This window comes from Platalea leucorodia (assembly GCF_965183815.1).
Source record: "Platalea leucorodia genome assembly, chromosome: 7".
Taxonomy (NCBI): Eukaryota; Metazoa; Chordata; class Aves; order Pelecaniformes; family Threskiornithidae; genus Platalea; species Platalea leucorodia.
In genome coordinates, this window is record NC_138829.1 from 18,950,371 (window position 1) to 18,968,316 (window position 17,946).

Consider the following 17,946-nt stretch of genomic DNA (forward strand, 5'->3'; position numbering starts at 1 on the left):
AATAAAATTTGTGCCTGTTGTAGCTAAGATAGTAAGGAAAAGCGTGTGGTTTTGTGGGGTGAGGGGAGAAACAAGGGGAGTGACCACTGTTGGTTTTGGGGTGGGTTGGTTCATCAGTTTTAAATGATCACATGTTCCTTTATCTTCACGCGTGTTTTCCTGTGAAATCTAATTTTTCTGCTGTTTCTGGGTATGGTCATTAGGCCAGTTAGTCAAGGTTCTGTTATAGAACTAATAAACTGATTTGATTCCATGTGATTCATGGGAACGCAGCTATGAAATGGCTAACTGAAAAGTCACATATGATTGTTGAGCTTTCATGGAAGCTGATAGAATACATTCTGCCAAAAGACTGAGTCTGCCTTTGATATTTTATTCCAGGTTTTGGGATAACTTGTTAGCACATCCAGATATCCAGGCTCTAGGTGAACAAATGCACAAAACCAAATGCAGAATTGGAACTTTGTATTACATTACTGGGGCAGGTTTTTTTAGCCTGAAGATTCTGCTGCAACCCACCACGATAACTACATGTATTTAACTTAAAAAAAAAAAAAAAAAAAAAGGGTAGTGCCAGTAGTTTATTTCATAAGGAGAAAGCTGCTTATGAAACTGTACTTTTGACTGTAAACAGTTAGCTAGCAAGATGCTGAAATGTGGCTTGGCATGTCCAGGGAAGGGTCTGTAACTGTAAACCATGTAAGGGCTCAGATAAGGAAGACTAGCAGTCAGGCAGTCCAAGAGGGGGAGAAACAACCTTCCTCTGTTGAACTTCTAGCGGGGGCCCGGAAGGTGTCATAGGCCTAAATCATTCGAAGGCTAATAGGAAGAGATTAATTTTCTTTTTAAGACAGAAAGCAAGAGTTTATGAAAGACCGATCTAACTTGGGGGATCAGTACTTCTTGAGAGTAGCCTAAATCTCACGGGGATGCCAAGAGAATATTTTGGAGCTACAGAGAATTCTCCCTGGACGTGAACATCAGTGAGAGGGCATTATCAAACAATAAGTTTTCTTAGTTTTATCACATTAGGAAAGAAATCTTGAATCAATTTTACAGCAAAATCAAATCTTGAGTACTAGTTGCTCTGAAATTCTTCATTATGAAATCCCAGGGCTTGCTTTGGAGATTGTATGAGTGTTGTACAACACACCTGCTAATCAGCTTCCTAATAGTTAAATAAAACTGATTCAATAACTAATAAAAGTGTGACTTCTGGTGAGTGTTATGGCGAGAACTTGAGACTGAAAGTGTGTATGCAACAACCTTTCTATTAAGGAAAGTAAGCCTTTTGGAAATAATTTCAAAAAGTGAGGAGAAATCACATGGTAGATGCTAAGCCACGTCCATCTAAGTACAATTGTGACTGCTTGCTGGCTTAAACTATTGCAGTAGAAATCTGAAGGGTAGCTTCTTAGGAATGAAGTCTCAAATAAAGCTGTAGCACACAGTAGTGCTTCCTTGAAAACCTCTAACTAACCAGAACTTGCTCCATGTGGGCTTGATGCAGCCAACAAGGAGACAAGCAGCAGAGAAATGCCTGATTGTATGCTGAGGAAATTTTGCCTCAGGCTGTATTGTTATACGAATAAGAGTGCAAAAAGTTAACCTCCATTGGTAGAAACGGGAAATACCTTTTTATGAGAATGTTAAAAGTGTCTTCTGAAAAGAAGCCATGCTCAGAATTTTTGCTTAAAATTAAAAATTCCTGATTATATCTGAGCAGCCATAATGAACAGTAATATGAAAGAAGACAAATTTATACAAATGCTTTTAGGGAGACAGCAAATATTGTATGTGCTAAGGTAGTCATGACACATCCAACTGGCAACGTTGTCAAAATATTTTTTTGTGCAGCAGCAAATGATTTTCAAATAAATTAATAAGATTGTGAACTCTACATAAGTAGTTTCCTGATTGTCATTCTGTTTAAACAAGATCTTGCCAAGAACTCTAATGTGTCTTGAAAAACGTGAGGAGCAATGCTAGGATTCTTGCAGAGCACACAGTATAAAAGCCTTCAATGATAAAACAATTGTCCATGTTTATGACTCAGTTCACACAATGTAGCTATGATTTAATACTGCAGTTTCCCATTTTGTGTTTAATGACAAGATAGATAAGAACAAATTTTAGATGTTTGTTTTAGTCATCCCGTCCAGTTCCTTATCTAGAGGCTAACATTTTGTATGTAATGCAAAAAAAGATATGTTTTTGATCAAACTGAGCCAGAACTGCTTTTATGAATCATGTAAGATTGAAGATTTTATGCTCATAGAGGGCTAATGTGCAAGACTCATCTCCTTACCTCTCTAACCGATAGCTACTATTACTAAACATGCTTATTCACACTCCTGTTTTCTCTTGGAACGGAGGAGGCAGTCTTAAGAAATTTTGGTTGCTTTTTGGAGTTGCAAGAAGTAATGTTTGGCATTTGGAAGCAACAGATAGCTGCAAGATCCAGGGTAGTTAGTGGATTCAGATTACACTGAGGAGATTTCAGATCAAACATATAGAAAGAGTCCTTTAAATAAAACAAGCAGAAACTAGACTTTTATGCATGGGGTTTTTTTATCTTTAACTACATCTAGAATTTCCTTCAGTCACTTCTCCCTACATGTATAAGTCTTGTACTGCTCTCCTTTTTGATGATTATAAGCTTTGTAGGATTAAGAAAATGGAATTACATGGGTAACTGTCTGCATTTAACAATGAATTTAAACTTTGACTGAACTGTGTATTATGCAACAGTGAAGTGCTTTTCTCACTTTGTTTCATGTTCTCTTTTTAAAAGCCCTTTGAGGCGAGAAAGGATGTACAAGCAAATACTCTCTTACTAAAGATCCAGAGGGTAGCAATTGATAGATTTCTGTTGAGACACGGATATTAATCTAGAATATGAAATCCTTGTGTGATAAGACAACAGATAACTAATCGTTTGAAATTGTTAATATTGGCAATTGGAAAATACTTTTCTAATATTAATAAACCAAACTTGAAGTTTATTGTTCTGCTGCTCAAATAAGTTCTTTCAGCAGTTTTTTTGTTTTGGTTTCCAAAGAAGAAACAATTAAAAAAGAAATCAGAATGTGTAGAGGTGAAAAACCATGGTCTGAACTTCCATGTATGATAGTAGATGATCTTGTTTAACCAGAACAATTGCTCTCCTGTGGCCAAATACACTTCTGTACATCTGTGACTATAGTTTTCAAAAGCAGCTTTACCTTTTTGTCTTCCCTTTCATTTTTCCTCCCTGGAGGAAAAAGACAGACAGACCAACCTGTCTTGGTCCAGTGCTGGATTTTATTCAGAGACTTAGAGCTTTTGTTTATTCAACTTACCACAGTTAATGTAAATAACACTGTCCTTATTTGTGTTCTTCTAGTCATTTCCCTGTTTGTTAGTCATGTTCTTTATAGAGAAGCAAATACGTTTTGATCTTCTTTTGGAAATGGCTCGCTTAGAAATCTAACCACTTTCACTTAAATGGAAATGTAATTAGATAGGAATGTTGCAAGTTCTGCTAGGGTCTACTTAAGATTTAGTGTTAGGGTTTTTTTTAAATGAAATAAGGGCTACTCAGTGGGAAGCTGATTAGACAGTGGCCTTGAAAATTACTGCAGTATAAATACTAATTGCAGAGATTAATGTATTAGATTTTGAACCTGATACAGTGAACACTGCAGCAAGGTACCTACTGTTTTTAAAAGATGGTAAAAAAATATTCTTTTTTTTTTTCTTTTGGACCTTCCATTTCTAAATTTTTGTAAACTGTTGTTTTTCTTGCTCTACAGGAGTCAGCAGTACTAGGTGCTGTCAATCTGTTATTACCAGAGTATTTGCACCGTGACCTGTCTGATAGAGAATAAACTATTAATTGTGACTTTCTTCTTCCTTTTGTATTTTGGAGGTGGTCTTCCTAAATCCCTTTCTTCTGTGTACCACCTCTTCCTCAACCCTTTGGAAAAGGAAAAGGTAAACTATTTGCCATTTGCAAGGTAAAGCCATTAGTGCCTCTGAAGCAGTATAGCTGCTCTGGTAATGGCAAATTGATTATATTGTATTGCTTGACTGAATCCTAATGGAGCTAGCTGATCGTGCTGTTTAGATTATAGTTTAGTTTAAGGAGTTTTCTAGTAAGTGCATATCAAAATCTAAATGTAAGATTTCTCATTATCCTCAGTGTTCATTTTAATATTTGAAATAAATTAAGCCTAATTAATGAAACTGCCTTGAACTTTATAAATGTCTGGCAACTTATAGTGCTTTTGTAAACATTTAAAATGAATTCCTTTAGGAATAATCACTATAAGCAAAATCTATACTTAATGAAACAAAAATACTCTCATTGAAATATAAGTACAAAAATTCTCCCGTCTCTTGTCTAGTGAGAAAATGCATGTTTTAGCACTTAATTGAAATAATGCAGTTTCATGGGGCTATATATATTCAATATGGCTGTATTTCAGCTAGCTGTTATAAGAAGACAAAGCTTGATTCAATATGTAAATAATGCAGATTATATTTTGTTTTCGTGGTTCTTTTTTATTCTGACAGTTATTTAGCAGACTGCCTGTGAACTACTGTATCAAATACCTTATCAGTGTGCGATATTGCTGTTTGCAGCATCAGCTTCCACTTCCATATATTGTTTTTGCATGCAGTACGAGGGCTCTGATAAACTCTTGAACTATTCTAGTAAGGGGATGAGAGCTTAAGTGTCTGGGTAGTAAACATAGCTAAACACTGTTTCAGCTGACTTCTAGAAATCTAGGGCAAAACATCCTTTCAGAATTGCAGTTTCGAGTGAGTAAAAATGGTGTGTGTGGTTCAGTGTAATAGGTGTGCATACTCTTAGGCAGTTAACTGTGTGCATATTCAAGTTGCTGTTCTTGTTTAAAGTTTGTAGGCATCTTGGGGCTGCTTTTTAAGCAGCTGTTCTGTGCATTAGCACAGTGTCTTCTGGGGCCTATAAAAATGAAAAAAAACGGTTGTAGCTTTGATCCTACAAAAGATGTGCAATTTTGCGTGGTCCAATTGAAACGGATTTTAAAAAAAAAAAAGACCAAAAACTTGTTACTTTTGTTACTGTATTTTATCAGAGGATGCATTGAGGTAGAACTACATATTCTAGATCGACCTTTTTGAGATATACCATATTATGGTCACGTGAATTAGGAGCTAAAACTTTCAGTATCTTTCTGGAACTTCCTTATTCTGATTTATGCAGAAATGTTTTTCATCCTAAGAACGCCAGAACGTATAAAAATCTTACAAAGTATGATGATTACATTTGTATTGTCATAATTAGGTGTCAAGCTGGTTTTATTTTAAAATTTTACTATTTAAACACTATCCAGGTCTGTAAAATCTGAAATACATTGCCTGAAAATACTCTTCCTCTCTTTAAAGGATACCTTGATTGTGTGGTCTGAAGCTGAAAATTATGATTTGGCACTTAGCTTTCAAGAAAAAGCAGGATGTGATGAAATATGGGAAAAAATATGTCAGGTAAGTTTGATAAATGTAAGATTGAGACAACCTAAATCATCTTAATGTTTGTGTTCAAAATTTTTAGACTGTTGTAAGAGGTGAATCTGAGCACAGTAGGTAGAAAGTAAAAACTATCGTCTTAGTCACCTCCCCCAAATTTTGCATTTTTGAGTTTGAAAACTGTCTCCTTCCTCCAGAACTTTGATATGAACTTAAACTACGTTTGGGGTTGTTTTTTAGAGCATTTTCAGGTTTTTTTGCTTAACATAACTTTTTAGCTCTGTTATCGCCCAAGGAAGTTTAGCTCAAAATAAGTGCTTAAAAAGTTTCGTAATAATTAATTTCATAATTAACTTTTCCAAGTTGGCCAGAAGGGAAAAGGTTACCTCCCCAAAGTTTTATTGTAAAGAGAAACATGTATTTGAGCTCTTAGTGAATTTTAGAACGTAGTTCTCACAGACGTAACTGTATTTTATTCACATTTCTCTTTCTACATTTCTCATTCTTCTCTTTCTCTTATCTCATTCTTCTGTTTCAGGGGAGGGGAATACTGAGTTTCTCAGCAGAACTTTTTTCCATGTAAATGTGACAGTATGCTTCTGTTGACTGTCAGGGAATGAAAGATTGATCTGGTAGTTGAAGTAGAAGATAGCTCAATCTCTTTATTATCAGCTCAAAGCTATAATTCTTACAGTTTAAAGGAATCAAACAATTTATATGTAGCATGTATATATTTTAATATGTGCTAATTAACGTTTTACCAGTATGGCCAGGTGACTATATAGTCACTGAATCAGTATTGTTTCTGGATAACATTTGGTCAGGTGTTAACTACTGACCAATACCCAAAAGAGTTCAGTCAATATATTCACTGATGTTAGTTCAGTTTGTCAGTTCTTGTTCGGGTTTTTTCTTCCATTCCAAGCATTACAACTTTTCTTAATTTCTATGCTACATTAGGTGGGATTTCTCTAAATTTGTCTAATTCGCTATGTGCTCTCTCTTTCTGTTCTTAACAAACATCTAGCTCTCTCCACTCTGTCTTTTGGAGTTCGTTCTCACTGATTTCAGAAATAAAGCAAAAGAAATCTGGTTTCATAATTGCATGTGTATAGTTCATTCCTTTTTTTTAAGAATGAATCTTTTCAACAGTTTACTACTTATGTAAATAAGTACAGAAACATTTCCAGGAATCTTAGCAGTCAAAGGACCAAAAGTTGGGGACAGAAACAAAATGGGGGAAAGGGGAAATTGTGTTCTTGGGAAACACCCAGATAAGAAGCCCAGCTTCCTCAGCCTCTTGTAAAGATCTAATATTTTTGTAAGAAACCAGTGTCTTTACATCCTGTTTTGAGGCCATGCTATTGTATTTGTGTCTAGTGTACTTTAAAGATCTTAAGCTTCCTCAGTCATTAAACCTTCTTCTAAAAGGAAAACTTTGATACCACTTATACTGGAAGTGGTTGCTGATGTATAAGCGGAACAGTATGTAGGTTTTAACAGCATTCTGGATTTTAATCTAAGTATAGGCTTGCTGTTATCCATGAAGAATTATTTCTCCCAGATCTTTTTTTGCTGATTTTCAAGATTAAAAAGAACAGTACCTTCTACTGTTCTACACAACAGTGCCTTTCTGGATTTGACACATCAGACTCCAAGCAGATTCTACAATTAAGATGTCATTAAAGCTGAAACACTCTGGTGCTCAAGCATCTGTCTCTCTTTTATTCACTAATTCGTACTTTCCGCAGTTTCCTCATTTTATCTCTGGAGAGATCATTGCAGGCTCTGTGCCTTGTTTTTCTGACAGCTCTGGATTTCTGCCGCTCTTTTGTTAACGTTGGTTTGGGGTTTTCTGTTCTTAAGAGGGGATTCTGTGCCTCTGTTGAGTATTTAGTAGGTGCACGGTAACAGATTTTGACTTGCAGCTCTCCAGAACTGAAAACAGCAATTAAATTAACAAGACTGGCCTCTCTTCTCTGTTTGAAGTAGCAGAAGCTTTGAAAAGCATCAAGAGCAGTTAAATAGCCTATAGATAAATGTTTAAAGCTATCACTGCAGTAATGTAATACTGGTTTGTATTTGAAAATCTGTCTGCAGAGAATAAAGCCTGGAAACAAATAGCTTAGTTCAGTAGTCTATTAAAAAGTTGTCGTCCGTACTAGTAATTATGTATATCCTTCTTTATTTGAAGTCCTCAGAAAATGTAGCTGTTTCCTTTATTCTTCCTCCTTTTTATAGAAAACAAATAGAATTAAATATCTAATGTAGAAATAATTTTTAAGCCTTCTGTTTGAAGAAATCTTTTCATTATCTCTTATTTTCCAAACCAGCTGTACTCAATGTCAAACTTAGATTTGCACTTCTATTTTGGCCATGCAAAGAAAAAGCATGTGACATTTGAAATGGTATTTTTAAAAAAACGTTCAAGTAGCAGTGAACATTAAACTCCGCTTTTTTGAACAATCTTATTTTATAGGTTCAAGGCAAAGACCCTTCTGTCGATATTACTCAGGACCTTGTCGATGAATCTGAGGAAGAACGTTTTGATGATATGTCATCACCAGGTCTAGAATTGCCATCTTGTGAATTAAGTCGACTAGAAGAAATTGCAGAACTTGTGGCATCTTCACTGCCTTCACCATTACGTCGTGAAAAACTCGCACTAGCACTGGAAAATGAGGGCTATATTAAGAAGCTCTTAGAAATTTTTCATGTGTGCGAAGATTTGGAGAACATTGAAGGACTACACCACTTATATGAAATTATCAAGGGAATTTTCCTTTTGAACAGAACTGCACTTTTTGAAGTCATGTTTTCTGAGGAATGTATAATGGACGTAATTGGATGCCTAGAATATGATCCGTCTTTATCACAGTCACGGAAACACAGGGAATTTCTGACTAAAACAGCAAAATTTAAAGAGGTTATTCCTATATCTGATCCGGAGCTGAAGCAAAAAATACATCAGACATACAGAGTACAGTATATTCAAGATATGGTCCTACCCACTCCCTCAGTTTTTGAGGAAAATATGCTATCAACACTTCATTCTTTCATCTTTTTTAATAAAGTGGAAATAGTTGGTATGTTACAGGTAAGTTTCAGAATTTCACAGTCTCTTTATTTGCGCTTGGCCAGAGAAAGTTGGATAATTTTTCTTGGAAAGATTGAGGTGCTTCGGTGGAACCTTCACTTCTGTGATCCTGAAAGTTGTTTTGAAGTATGACATAAAAGGCATGGATTTGAGTACTGAACTGGTAAATATATGTTCTTAAATTTCAGATTTCAGACTAGATTCTCTGTAACTGATTTGGATGGATCAAACATGTAGAATCCTGAATGAGGTTGTTTGGAATGAATAGTACTGTTTGCATTTTGAAGGGTTGATTTTATTAGGGGTTTTTTTCTATATTTTGGGACTTTATAGGCACTACAGTTAAGGATAATTTTTGTCATGTTACCATGACAAAAAAAAAAAAAAATCAAATTACTTCATCTAAATTTCACAAATATAATCTCATACCAGGATATAACTGTTTCTAATATTGAAGTAAATTAAATTAGTTGTTCAGAAAGTACAGGTTCAGAACATTGCCTTAGGTGCTTGAATGTTTTCTTAGTTTGTCTTATAAGTCCCTAAATAATACTGCTTGGAATTACCAGTTTTTTATGACGTATGTCTTACTGCAAATTTAAAGAGATTATATGATGCTTTAGATACCTTACCTACATGTCTTAAGTATTCTGCACCAACCCATGAACTTCCTGAACTGTGTGGAAATAGGTGGCACATCTCTGTAATGGAAGCTTCCTAAAGCTTTGAACTAACTCAGCAAAGGGTTACAGCACATGTATTTTGGTTTGTAGAAGTTAATTATCATTATCTTAATTCTCCTAACATTGAATAAATGAATAGCCACTGTCTTTGTAGGGGCTGTCTGATCTGCAGAAATGGACCAAGTGCTAGATGCTACCGATTAACTTAATCATATTTATCTTCAGTTGAATCTCAGAATGCACCCTGTTTAATTTCATGGAAAATGCAGCAAAGGAGAGTGAAAATTCCTTTTGCAAGCTCATATGGCACATCCTTGTCAAAGCTAGGCCTCTCGACTTTTCACCAACCACACTCAGTTGATCAGAATACTGATATTATTTAATCCACTCTCTCGGAGCGTTAATCTGTCATGTCTACACATGGAGTATTTGACAAACAGCCAGATGTGCAAGACGTCACCCGGCCCGGCAGCTTGTCTCACTTATTGGAGACAGACCATTACTTATTGGAGCAGCCGCTGGAGGCCTGCTGGAACACCTGGTGCATCTTCAGTAGTACTAGACCCCAGCTTATACCCAACTGAACCAAACTCTTTATGTCTCTATGTGTGTCCTTGATAAACAAAGTCATAAATGCGTATCTGAAACAGTCAGAAGGCCTTAATCGTTTTGGAGTGGCCAGTTTGACAAAGCTTACAAGCCTGACTTTGAGAGAGCACTGAAAAAGATGCAATTAAGGGGTCTCAACTTGAGTATCCAGTATGACTAGTGTCTCTAAAATATCTTGACCTCTTTGCAAGGGTTGCTAAAAGCAAAGTCCTGAGGATGATACATTTTGGCTTGAGGAGGAGGAGGGGAAAATTATTCAGGAGTCTTGGTGTCAATGGCTGATTGAATCTTGAACTTTGAAAAGGAAACTGGGCAAGGGGAAAGGGGACCTGATCCTGCAAAATCACAAAGGGCATGTTTGCCAGAAATCCTGAGGTAACTTGATCGAGGTCTAGTGACTGATTAATTTCCTTTTTTCTGTCTCTTGCAACCTGTGTTAGGTTAATAGATGTAGGGTAAGCTTGGGTTAGAATACCAAGGTTTAGTGTGGTTGCGAAACTTGTTAGTTGCAGTTTACCATTGAAATAGAGGCTCAGATCTGATTTTGATTTGTTGTGTGACAGTAGGTTTCTGAACCTTATCTTCACTTCTGTTGCTGTTGTCTGTGGTTGAGAATGAAGTATACTCCCTGTGCGGTGGAGCCAGAAGAATTAGCATTGCATAACTTTCAAAGTTTGATAAATATTTCAAATTGTTCAAGTGCTTTCTACAGCTTTGAGGAGCCAAGAGTGCTAGCACACAAGGAAGAAAATATATCCTGTGCCGTATTGCATTTCTTAGTCCCTTCACAGTACAGCTCTACAGCATGGAAGGGGAGCTCCCTGAGTTTATAATTAAGAATGTTGGGAATTATTTGACATTGATGATCAGTTCTTGGTTTTGAGGGAATTAAAAGAGGCTATCGCAAATTATATGCCCATTGCATTTCTAAGAGATTAAAAGGCTTGATTGATTGATTTTTCAAGTTCTCACAGTGTAGCTGTAAGCCAAGGTTTAAACCTATTTCCCTGGCATGTATTTATTCATTTATTTGTAGAGCAATATGTCAGGTTGCACTTTTCTGTAATCTCTGCCCCCTAAAGTTTCATTCTTCCCTTTCCTTTCTCCACCTCCCCATTCCCACAGTCCATGCATAAAATGTATGAGACTGCTCCTGCTCGTTTCTTTAAGCAGAATAAATAATGTTCTGAGAACAAAATTAAAAGACTGCTTTTGTTGATTTCACTTCTATAACTAATTCTTAAGGTCTCTCTGCCATTAGTGTATGGTTTAACATGCATTTCTGTAGCTGGTTGTATCACAGTGTTTTGGTGGGGGTATGTGCGCTATTTCATGAAAGATTTAAAGTTGTCTGTAACTGGAGTTCCTGGCATTCATTATTTCAGGTCTTAAGAGATCCTGGTGCTCACCAACCTTATGTGTGTACTTAAGAAGCTGGTTCTTCAATTAATAATGACTTATAAAAGAGTTTCTGCTATGCTTCGTGGTAGTTTACTGGGAGCCGCGGATGAGTCTCAAGTTCTTAGTTGATGCGTAATACAGGTGGTTATGCTTCTGCTGTTGACTTTAGGTTGTCTTTCCTGGACCATTGAGGGTGTGACAAAAGAGATATCTTTTTAGGATATTTTGCTTCTCAGATTGAAAGTAAACTCCCTGAGCAGCTGATATCCTGTGACATACTGCAACTATTGTGTGTACAACTGAGTTGTTTTATATTCTGTTCTTTTCTCTGTCACTGGCTGGGAAGGAAAGGAGGAGAAGAACTGTTACCCCCACCATGAAGAAAAAGATGAGCTCTAAAGAGCCCTTTTCATGTCAGGCTGTGGATTCACTCAAGTGGCACTTTGCAATACCCTCATCTCAAATTAGCTCAGCCATACCTTAGTTACAGAAAAGTGACTAGAAATTTGTACAAGATTGTGCAGATTGTGCCTTATGCTTTTTAACAGGCTAGGTGACTTTGCTCAAAATTACCACTGTGTCTTATTTAAGGTATTTGATGTCAGGACAGGACATTTAAGGTCATTAAAGGTCACTGACATTTACAGTCAGTTTTTCCAATTATAACTAGTGAATTCTGTAAATAAGAATGTGCTGATTCTTAAGAATTCTGGCTTTATTAGGAGAGATTTTGGATGTATTTAAAAAAAAAAAAAAATATAAATTCTGTAGTCCTGGAAGATACCTGCTTCCATGATTTTGCTTTCTTTGGTAGGTAAATAACTTTTGCCTGTTCTGTGGTAAAACCAAAAATAGAGAATGGGTCACCTTTGGCACTGAGGGTTATGAACTGTGTTCCTCCCGCCTCCTTCGTTAAGGTTAGCTTTCCCATAATCTTTATAAAAATGCTGACACTGATGGGCTTTTCTGAGAAATGGAGGTTAGTTTATTTGTGATTTAATTGTCTAAGATCTGTCATTTTAAGTAACTATGTCAAGATCTCACTAAACTAGATACTGTTGGTCATGATGGATAGTAAACCCATGATACCAGTATTTTCAGTCTACAGAATTAACTGCTGTGGAAACCTACTCAGTTACAGGTTTTATGATTTGCTGTACGAAAGATATGAAAGAGGTATATAACATTTTTTTCCAATTTCAGCCCCTCCTAATATGCTCTTACTGCTTGGGCTCCAGCCTGTTCTAGTCTTGAGATGTCATAGCCACCAAGACACCTTGCTGAAACATGGAGTTTGCCAAGTTTTGAGAGTGGGGGTGGGACAGGTAAGTGGTGTTTCTTACTTTATATGACGCTCTTTTGCAATTTTAAAAATATATACTAATGTTCACACTGGAGGCCACCAGTTCTTTCCCTTTGTATTATTAACTAGTTCTTAAAAACCAAAAACTTGCAAAACTGCGCCATAGAGTGAGCAAACACTGTTTCCTCCCGTTCTCTCCCCCCTTTCTCATTGGCGTGTTCTTTTTGCCAGCAAGATCCTGTGGTGTTTTTATCTTCCAGAATACAGAATATTGTTAGGATTACTTTTGAGTACATGCATTTAGAGACTTCAGAGTCTTTTATTTTCAGGAGAGTGGAGAGTGGAAGGGGAAAATTGGATATATGTAAAAATAATTTATGTACCTAGTAGAGCAGTGATCACATGGCGTTACTGTACTGGTAAATCAGCTTTTTTAAATACAGAAATCACATCACTGATAGTCCCTATCCCCCTTTTCAATAACTAGAAAATTGTAGGCATTTAGGTACCTCTGTATATGTTACTGGATTTATATATAACAATAGGCTGTTTTTAATTTTCAGAGTGGTTTTACACATAGTTACTTATTATTAACAGAACCCCATGGATGTAAATGTAATTATCTGTAGTTGTTTTAGAGGAAGAATTGTGTCAGTGCATGTTGGTAGTTTTGCCCAAATGTATCAGGATTGGAACGTCTCCTGCTGGTCTGCTGTTTTGCGGTAGTTGGCTCAGGAATAACTCTGGAGGTTTACTTTCAGCAAAATTTACCTTGCAGTAAAGTGTAAAAGGATGCCACTTTCTGGGTAAAATGACTTTGTGAAAGAAGTTTGCAAGTAGTGCATGCCAATGATTTCTGAGATTAACTTTTTTATTGTAGAAAATTATTTTCAATGTGTATAGAAACCACACGTGCTCAGGTGGCTCCCGCTGCTGTTTCAGCATGTTGTCTCAAGTGGAAGTACCTTATTGATAGTGAATGGAGGCATGTGTGGGAAGGCAGTCTGAGATAATGGAGAGCGAAACATTTTAAACTATGAAGTCTTCTGGTGTGGTAGCGTGAAGGAATGTATGTTTGAAGCTGTAATTCTCTGTTTGCTGGAAACATTTTATGAAACTTTCACTTTCTGGGCTGAAATATTATTTCTGCCTAAAATTAATACGGAGGTGGAAAATAGGATGAGAAGTACAGTCTTTTTCCAGCTTAGGTGTCATTGAGTTTCTTGGATTTTTTTGAGAAAGAGATGTTTTTCGTCATTTAGCTGTAACCACAGACGTGAAGTGTCTGATAACAAAGTGTATTATATTTGAGGCGTGCTTTTGAAGAATGCTTTTGTAAGTGCCTTTCGGGAGGAGGGGGGCTGCTTTGAAACTTGAATCACAAATGCATATAGTGTCTTTTTTTGTGATCCTGCTTTGTCTGTGGCTTTTCTTGTTTTTAAAGTCATAAATGAATGAGTGAGTAGGTGGCCTAGCTTAATTTTATCTTCATGAACTTTGAAAGGTATTAAATCCTAGGAGCACCTACTTAGATCTTGCAAAATCATAAATGAGTATACTTAGTGGTTGGTATATGCATAGTTTACGTATTGCACATTTAATAATTTCTGTGCGTGGAGAAAATAGCTAGATTCTACAATTACCCCGTAAACTATTGTTTGCAGTTTCATTTTCTTGGAAAACAGTTGTGACCTTCACAGCTTATAAGAGATATCCAAATGGGTTTTGATACTTGTCTGCATGAAGAGGCCAAATACTGCAAAGAATTATGCGTTTGCACTGTGTTCACTTCAGACATATTTTGGGGATTTTTGCAAGTTGGAAAAAAAAACAGAAAGCATTTAAGCTTGTGTAATTCTAGCATTCGGTGTTGGTGCTTTGTGACTTCTAAAATATGGGAACTCTGCTCTCAGACTGTGCATTTCCATAGATTCTGGTAGTGGTGTTCAGGAATGTATTTTTAGATACGCTGCCCTTGTCAGTAATTTTACAGCTTGAGAGAGAGAATCTTGTATTTAGAATGTTCACTGCAATCACAATTTTTCTATAAATGTGAGAGGGTTGGGGTTTTTCCCATCAGTAACAACCTGTCTACCTTCCATTAAGCATCTGGAATGAGACAGCACCTAAATGCAGTTCAGGGCTAAGACACAGTAATAAGTTGGTTTTATTTTCTTGGAATAACTGCCATTTACTGCATATTATCCATGTAAGGGTGGGGTGTTTCAAATCACTCAGATCCATCTTAATTTGTCTGATTTTTGAATAGAGCACAGTTGTTGTGAGGCCTAGAGATTTCAGATAATCCTATTAATTTAAAAATACAACGTATTTAATGGAGTTTGGGAGAGGAGATGGTGTAGGAAATGCTTCAATATTTAATACAGAATTGTAAAATACTGTATTACAGTATATATGTAGAGGGCTGAGAAATGGTTACATACTGAACTTCTGCAAATTCTTCCTGAAACATTAAGTGTCAGCATTGAAGTCTTCATCACTTCCCAGTGTGAGGAAGTCCCCTCCGCAAGTCCCAAATATTTGCAAGCCCAGTAACAGGGTGAGTGGTTGGCCTCCGCTGCAGGTGGCCACATCTTGAACTGGGCAGGGGTGTGGTGGGATCTGGCGAGAGAGCCGAGCTGGGCTCCTGCCCAGCAAGGCCCCGCCTGCCGTCCTCTGCCGTGTGGTGCTGGAGGTGCAGCGCCCCAGGCGCCTCTGTCCCTGGGGCTCTGCAGTGGGTCATCCATGAGACCCACGCATCACCAGCCGTGCAGGGTCTCCTCCTCTCCTTCCACATTTTGACTTGAAATAATAAATTGATACTTTGGGGAATATTGTGTACCTTTTTAATGCAGAAGCATGCTAGTCAGGGCTCTGACGTATCTAAATGCTGACATTTCCATTATTTTTTCCCAGTGATCATTCTGAGATATTTCTGTGGTATTGACTGGCACTTACTGTCAGGTATTATGAAGGAGGTGAAAAGTTCATTTCGCAGTAAGAATGGAAATAGGGGATAAGCATGCAGCTTCTCAAAAGTTTTGATAGATGAGATCAGTTTTACATCTTGATCAGAATACCAAAAAGAGAAATGAAAGCAAACTGCTTAGCCTTTTCTTAAATGCACTGCTAATCATAGAGAATAACTTGTGTGTTCTTCAAAAGAACTGGTTTTTATGTTTTTTGGTCTTTTTTAATTTCAGTAAACAAGTATGTTGGTATCTCTACTGTGGGTTAGTTATGTTACCTGTAATGTCTAATGAGTTCAATATTAGAACAGAAAACTTAGCAAGCCATAGAACAGCTGGATAGCAGGTAGACAAACATCCTTGTATTCTTTCATGGCTTAAGTTAGAAATTGAAGACCTTAATAGTTGTTTTGAACATGTTTGTTGAAATCTGAAAGTCAAACTTTACATTTCCAATGCTTGATCCTCCACAGTGAACTGCAGTAAACATTTGTCAAATGAGGCCTGTCCTATCTCTCTTTATTTTGATTTTGAAGCAGTCACAGAAATAGCACCTGAAGCTGTGTCCAGAAATCTTCTTTGTTCGTTATCACTAGACTGTTGGGTCAGATTAGAACCACATCACAGCATCGAACAAGAGGAAGCTTATGGTGTATTCTAAATATAGGGCTTACCTTATAGTGTGGTGAAATGCCTTGTAGGGTAGTAGCTCATGCCAACCTATTTTGGGTTTATCTGTGTCGTGCAGTGCCACGTAGAGATCCTGGATTGGCTTGTGACAGCATTATAGCTGCGTTAGCATGGTGTGCTGTCGGAACTGAGGTACTCATTTTCTCAGGAAGGCTGCAGGGTGAGCCTGGATGAGGTACCTAGGTAATCTGCAATATAAGAAAGTTTATGTGGATGTATCTGGAGTACTTTCGTGGTTCTGCTTTATGCTGTGGAAACATAACCAAGGAAACTTGGGTTTTTAGCACTGTGGTTTTGGGATGGAGGGATATTGCACATGGCGTTACTGACTTCACAAGAAACAACACTCTAGTGACTTTCTGAAAAAATTATTCATATCTGACGTACAGGTATCTTTTTTCAAGCAAGTGCTGTCTTATTACTGTATAATATTGGGAGAAGGTTTATTTCTGTTTTAATAATCTTCCGGTTGTTAGGACAGTAAAGGTTATGGGAAGCTAAGTACTGCTGTTTGTTTCAGTCTAAATACATGTTTGTAATGTGTTGGCTGCTGTTTGTAGTAAGGTACAGCAGCATGAAAAATAATGGAATGGTTTTTGATTGCTGCCAGCCAGAATGCCCAATAAATGCTGTATGTGATAGGAACAGTTATTTTGGTTTGGTTTCTAGAATTGACCCTTTTCACAACCTTGGGGGGAAAGAATCTCGCCTCATTCCTGCTGTTACACAGCTCTCCCTTCACCGTGTCCTTGCTTTAGTTCTGCTGCAAAGATCTCATAACATTTCGAAGATACATGTGTGTGTAGGGCTGAGTGGGAGATCATGTTTATCAAAATATGTAAACAGTTGAAGCAAGGGTATTGTAGTGTGGTTTATGGGGATGGGCATGTGACAAGGGGGAAGGAAGTTAGGGAAGAAGTCATAGACAAAATGATGAGAATGGCAGTAGAAAATAGAAAAAGAACAGCCAAAAGGCAATACAAGATACTCGTAACTGAGAATGGAGTGTTGGGGGTGGGGTGGGGTGGTGTTGAACATGATAAAAAGCTCAAAAACAAGATTCATTTTAGTTTGTTTGAAAATTGAATTAGAAAATTGATACTGGTATGACTAACTCCAGTACACAAGCGTATGTTCTCTTAATGCAGGAGACATGGTTTAGAAGAACTTTATATTGTACTTGGATGCCTTTTGATATTGTCAACTAAACAAATGGTATTGTTTTGCCTTTGTAGGAAGATGAAAAATTTCTGACAGACTTGTTTGCACAACTAACAGATGAAGCCACAGATGAGGAGAAAAGACAGGAGTTGGTAAGAAATCTGTAAAATATACGTGAAAGGGACAGTTACTACAAAGTGATATGAGCATCTTTTTTTTTTAATTACTAACTAGTATATTGTTCCTGTTTTTCAGGTAAATTTTCTTAAAGAGTTTTGTGCGTTCTCTCAAACACTGCAACCTCAAAACAGAGATGCATTTTTCAAAACCTTGTCAAATATGGGCATACTGCCAGCACTAGAAGTCATATTGGTAAGTCAGCTCAATTTTATTTGTCATAACAATTTTGTTTATCTCCAGAGAGGTTTTTTTAAAAAGTAAGTATGCCAAACTTCAGTCACATGGTTTTCTGAAGTGTTTACTTCATTTGTCTTGTCTTAGCTTGAGATTCAGAACACTTAAAATGTTTTTGTAAAACTT

At 36.9% G+C, this 17,946-nt stretch overlaps 1 protein-coding gene across 1 annotated transcript in view; it reads left to right on the forward strand.

Annotated features, from left to right (window-relative positions):
- PPP4R3A (protein phosphatase 4 regulatory subunit 3A) overlaps positions 1–17,946 on the forward strand; it is a 47,572-nt gene that overhangs the window by 14,005 nt on the left and 15,621 nt on the right. Inside the window, exons 3-6 of the mRNA XM_082317929.1 lie at positions 5,413–5,511; positions 7,973–8,590; positions 17,481–17,558; positions 17,662–17,778. Coding sequence (XP_082174055.1) covers positions 5,413–5,511; positions 7,973–8,590; positions 17,481–17,558; positions 17,662–17,778 — 912 coding nt within the window. The remainder of the gene's footprint in view (positions 1–5,412; positions 5,512–7,972; positions 8,591–17,480; positions 17,559–17,661; positions 17,779–17,946) is intronic.